The sequence below is a fragment of the Palaemon carinicauda genome, chromosome 25 (genome assembly GCF_036898095.1).
Source record: "Palaemon carinicauda isolate YSFRI2023 chromosome 25, ASM3689809v2, whole genome shotgun sequence".
Lineage (NCBI taxonomy): Eukaryota > Metazoa > Arthropoda > Malacostraca > Decapoda > Palaemonidae > Palaemon > Palaemon carinicauda.
In genome coordinates this window covers 21,960,428-21,966,427 of record NC_090749.1, presented here as the reverse complement: position 1 = coordinate 21,966,427, position 6,000 = coordinate 21,960,428, and the positions used below count along the sequence as shown (strand labels likewise).

Below are 6,000 nucleotides of genomic sequence, written 5' to 3'. Positions count from 1 at the left end.
AAAAGTAAATACTAAACCAACTCCACGGACTCGAGTGAAGATTATCGCCCGAGATACAAAAGAAAGGGTAGCGGGCAATCAGCCGAGCAATCAGCAAGTAACTGATGGAGAAGGATGGAAATGGAAAGTAAACCCAATCCTGAATCTGTAAAGTTCTTTCGATCAGCAAAGGATAAAGACACAAGCAAGTGGCAAGATGTTCGCAAATGGGGAAGAACCGTAGATGATGATAGCGACTCCAGTGACAAATGGATAACCTGCATAAGCCTAGGAAATTGACTTGCAAACAAACACCCAAACATCACCAAGAGGAACAAGCCAAATTGGGAGACCAGACCAACACTAAGACTCCAAGCTCAGAAAAGAACCAAGGTTACCTCGCCAACTCCTAATAGAATTGGAGAGCTTTACCCAATCAAGTTACTCAAGCTCCACAGCGCTAGTGAAGAGGAATGCTGGGCATTTCTCAGCATTTTTAATAAAATCTACGAAGGAAACAACGTTAAGGATGCACATAAATTCAGCACGGAAGTGACGAGTTTGGGAACATTTATTGTTGAAACAATTTCCTCAACAGAAGGGATGAAACTGTTGAGATGCAAGTCAGACAATTTTGAGGTGTAGACATTCAAGAGGATACAGACAAAAAGGGAAATACATCGAAGATTACAAGGTTAGGCAAATATGGAATGCATAAGAAAGGCTTGTTAGGACCCACTACCAGTTTCCAATACCTTTTAGGGAGGAAATGCCCAAATGTCCAGACAACCAGATCATGGTATAACGGTATAACTTAAGTCATGTCTACAGCGTAATGAAGAAATGCGATTACAATATGCAAAAGAAATGGCTGGTTGATGAAGAAAGGATACGCAGAACCAGCACATCATTGAATAGCCCCGGTAAAGGATGGTATCTTCCACATCATCCGGTATTTAGTATGAACAAGCCTAATAAAACCAGAGTAGTTTTCGACTGCTCTGCTTCATTCAAGAGCATATCATTGAACAGCCAAGTCTTGCAGGGGCTGGATATGATGAAGGATTTACCGGGAATTCTCATAAGATTTAGGGAAGGAAAAGTGGCAATAGCAGCTGACAGAGAGGCCATGTGTTATCAAGTGTTTGTAAATCCAACGGACAGAGATGTGCTTCAATTCCTTTGGTGGCCACAAGGAGATCTTGATAAAAACCCCCAGCACTATTGTATGACAGTTCATATATTTGATGTATGGAGCCCAGCACGTACCATCTTTGAATTAAAAGGGACACTTGAAAGAAACTGGAATGATGCAGCAAAAGAAGCAGTTTCTAACTTCTTCATTCATGACCTGCTTCACTCAAGCTGATGAAATTGCTATTAAACTAGCTCATGGATTGCAAATGATTCTAAAAGGGGATGGATTTCGTCGAACTAAATGGATGAGCAATCCCAAATATGTGATCTCCATTTCCCTGCAGAGAGAAATGTAGCTGTTGAAGATGTTGACCTATTTAGGGGAAGGCTACCCATAGACAGGGCACTAGGAGTACTATGGGACCTCGACAGGGATGGGTTGACAGTCCGTACGTCTACCTACAACGATCCTTAAAATGGAAGAAGGATCCTGAGCATAATGAGTTTTGTCTATGACCCCTTGAGCATGTTAGTACCCTTCACAGTAAGAGCAAAGATAATCTTTCAAAACGATGTATGCTGAATGGTTGGATAGGACTAGAATCTCACACCAGAAAAGAACTTAAGATGGGTTACGTGGCTTTTGGAGGTATAAGCCTCAGAAGGACTAGTCATTCCCCACCAATACGCGACAGGAGGCCTCGGTGAGAAGGACGGGATAGAATTACATCATCTCTGTGATGCCTCTCAAGTTGCATATGCCTCAGTGTCTTACACATGAAACACAAACTAGACCAAAATATAGTAGCATGGATTTAGCACGCACAAGTTTAGCACCAATCATGACATTATCCAAAGTACGTCTTGAATTGTGCACAACAGTTTTGGCTACTGAGACAAGTGTCAAGATTAGGAGGGTGATAAAACAACCAGTCAAACACTCCAGCTTTTGGTCAGATAGTGCAATAGTTCTCCAATACATTAAGAGCACCGAACGTCAATTCCAAACTCTCAATGCTAATCAATTAGGGACGATTCATAGGCGCTCCAAACCAAAACATGGCAGCAGGTTAGTTCAGAACAAAATCCAGCAGATGATGCCACAAGGGGACTGACAGCCCAGGACTTGCTTGCCGGCAGAAAATGGAGACACTGGGCCAATTTTCCGGAGCAACCTTCGACCTGTTGGCCATCACAGCCGGTCGTTTTGGAGGCCCCATTTGATGACCCTGAAGTCAAGAAAGGAACCTCCACTATGACAACACACATGCAACCAACCAACATAGATAAACTCTTCCATCTTGGTACGCCCTTCAACCTGCTACAGTGCTACAGCTTGGATCCTCAAATTCTAATACTGGCTCAGATCTGGAAAGGCACACCCCACCAACCTGCGACTCACAGTGTTAGAAATTCAAGAAGCCAGGGAATGTATTATAAGGGCCCTCCAGCAATGCAGGTTTGGAGATGACATAGCAGTGCTGCAGTTAGGGAAGTTAACAAGTCAAAGTTCAAGCCACAGGCAAGAACCCTATCTTGATGAGTGGGGAATCATACGCGTAGGAGGTCATATCCCACATGATCATGACCCTAGTGGCACGTTAGGTACAATCCTCTTGCAAAAATATCATCACATCGCTACCTTGATGGCATTAGATGCACATGCCTCTCTAGCAGGTCACTCAGACCGCGAACATAAAATGGCTTTATTACAGTGTTATTATTGGATCATAGAAGGATACTCAACCATCGACAACATTCTCTGAGCATATATCGTTTGCCGCAGGGTGAACGGGAAAATAGTCCTCTGACGGACCAGTAGGCGCCGTTTGAAACATACACAGCTTCTGACCGATCGGTTTTGGCAGAGGTGGAAAGCAGAGTACCTGCAAAGAACTGAGGTCATTACAATGAAATATCTGAGTAGAATGACATCAAACAACCTGTATTTCATAATGAATTTAGAAATCATGAACTCTCTCTCTCTCTCTCTCTCTCTCTCTCTCTCTCTCTCTCTCTCTCTCTCTCTCTCTCCTCTCTCTCTCTCTCTCTCTCTCTCTCTCTCTCTCTCTCTCTCTCTCTCTCTCACCCAGTGCAGTCTCTTTTCCAATACAGGATTTTTTAGATGCCCAATATCAAAGTGTCCTCAAAACATTTTTGGCCATTATTAATCTTGCAGAGGAACCGGGACCAAAGAATTTCTTGAAAGGTAATTAAGTCAACACCTGAAACTTTGTTAATTACGGAGGACAGTTATTTACAATCATCAACGTCGAGTCCTCTTTTGCAAAGGTCTTCTGCAAATGAGACCGAAAGAAGGTATTCGCAGACACAGGAGATATCATGGCCTCACTCCATAATGAATTCCAGTTCTAATAGAATTTGTGTTTGTATCTTCACTGGGGTTTATTCTTTTATTTGATGTTGTTTTTGTTGTTGTTGCACCAAAATCATAGTTATAAAAAACTGGTAACTTCAAGATGGCGGAGCCCATGAGTAGCCTACTGATTGGTTTTACGATCGGACGAAGGCACCAATCAGGGGCCGAATCTGAACTTTAATTTCAATACCCTCAGACTATTAGTATTAAGTTACTTATAGAGTCTATTAACCATGTGAATACATAATATATTTTCTGATACAGATATTACTCATTTTATCACAAGGGTTTCTGCTGTTAATATGATTATATTTCTCGCGTCTTTGCCAAATGCAAATCTGGACATGTTTCCTTTTTAGAAACTTTCAACGACATCACTTCAGTCGCTTTTAGACTCAATATATTTGACCCCTGTATAACGAACTTGTGGTTTTACTCTTATCTCTACAAAATTCTTCCTTGTTTGTTGACTGAGTTTTTAACTTCAGACATCAAATTGATTTCCCAACCAAGAGAATATTCTTCAAAACCTCTTTACCTGATTTCACCAGTGATAAATATGTCCTTAAAAGTCTTCTTGTTCCTATGCACAAACAAATAAATATTACCTCATCTTTATCATCAGAATAAACATACCAATGAATGGTATAAATGGTAGCCGCAAACAGGACTGGTAACCCAAAGACCTTCAAAATTCTTTCCAGAAATCTTTGAATAATTTTGACGCCATTTCTACAACGGATTATCTTATCTTTTTCCTATGCGAAATAATTTGAAAACTATACCAAACAGAACTTCATCGAGCTAAGAAATCGAATATTTTTACCTGATTTTTATCAACAAATTACTATAGACCTTTAAATTCCGTTCAAGAGACAAATTAGTCTCAATTTCAAGAGCTAAATTTCTTCCTTTTATCTCTGATGGGAACTTCGTTCGAATGTTCGCTTAACAAACCCTAATTATCTTCTTCAGTTTTTTTCATCTTCCAAAACCAAAGGAATTCCTCTTCCAGCGAACTTTTAATTTTCCGAACGCAGAGATGCCCCCTCCCCTCCCTCAACACCACTTTCTCTTACCGACTGACTCAGCTGTTTTTATACAAGATTCAACTTTTCTGTTTTGGAAAGAAATCTTTATGACTCATTATCTTCTCATTACTTGTGAATCTTCATTTCCTTTTCATCTTCCTTTCCACCGAAATAGGATATCGTCATTCCCTTCTCTAGATCAACGTTAAACGAGGTCAAATCAATAGAATGTTTTGCAGGACGTAATCAAGTCATCTCATTAAGGTTTAGCCTTTTTTTTGTAGTTATAGGATTTATATTCTATATCTCGAATGAGGTCGCTGTTATCCTAGCACAATCTGTCACAAGAATTGAAATAACTGACCAAATCTTATTCTAAAACCCATTTCTGTATCTGACTGCGGGTCGACTGTTCGCAGGTCACAACGAGGGTGCAGAAGAAGGGTACTGGTCCTACAGCCTCACTCCCTGGAGGAAGAACACCTTCGAGAGAAGCTTCTTCAAGAAGGAAGTGAAAAATATGTTAACATTTTATACCTGATTAGAGTTCTCTTGCTTACACTCAGGAACACTATTTTATCTGTTTCCTTTATTTCCTTTTTTTCACACGGTTATCTTCCCTTTTGCAATCCTTACAGGGTCCATAGCATTCTGCTTTTCCAACTAGGGTGGTAGCTGAGCTAATAATAATAATAATAATAATAATAATAATAATAATAATAATAATAATAATAATAATAATGCATTTCAACGTTCGTATTCAGGCCATATGAATACTAGATCTATTTTTGTTATAAGAAATAATATTGAATAAGTTTGATAAACATAAGTATTGATTTGAACCTTAAATGACCCTGATAAACACAGACAGAAATCAAGTCTGATATTCCCAAAGGAAAAGATTCCTGGACCCAAATTATCGTGGGAATAAACTACCCCGAAAATGAAGGATTTGGAAAGCACATTAATATCAGTTTTACCTAAAAACTCTGCATAATATTATGCTTCCAGTTGAGTTACGGGATCCACGTATAGATTTTACCTGCCCTCGATCATAGGTTGTTATCTCAGAAGGGTTTTCGAATTAGTTTAGACCTTAATATTGGGAAGGTTATTTTAAGTTTATCTTTTCAGCTGAAGCCTTTGGCCTGATTAGTATCGTCTCTGCCTGGTGTTTGCCAGTCGGGGGTTAGAGTCCTGCTCAGTCTTGTTAGCCCCATTAGTGTCTGCAATCTTACCATCCTTGTGAGCTAACGTTGGGGGGTTTGGGGAGCCTCTAAGTCTACCTACTGAGTCATCAACAGCCATTGCTTGGCCCTCCCTGGTTCTAGCTTGGATGGAGAGGTTGCTTGGGCTCTGATCATATGATTTTTCCCGCTCGATAGGGCAATGTCACTGTCCCTTTTCTCGGCCATTCAATAGCGGCCTTTAAACCTTTAAGGTCAGTTGAGGTCATCTTCGGCCTTGGTTTTA

At 40.2% G+C, this 6,000-nt stretch overlaps 1 protein-coding gene across 1 annotated transcript; it reads left to right on the top strand.

The window, feature by feature from the left end:
- Window positions 1–814: 814 nt before the first annotated feature.
- Window positions 815–1,348, top strand: LOC137618918 (uncharacterized). The gene has a single exon (XM_068349122.1). It carries the CDS (start codon window positions 815–817, stop codon window positions 1,346–1,348), a length of 534 nt encoding a protein of 177 aa, XP_068205223.1.
- The last annotated feature ends 4,652 nt before the right edge of the window (window positions 1,349–6,000 follow it).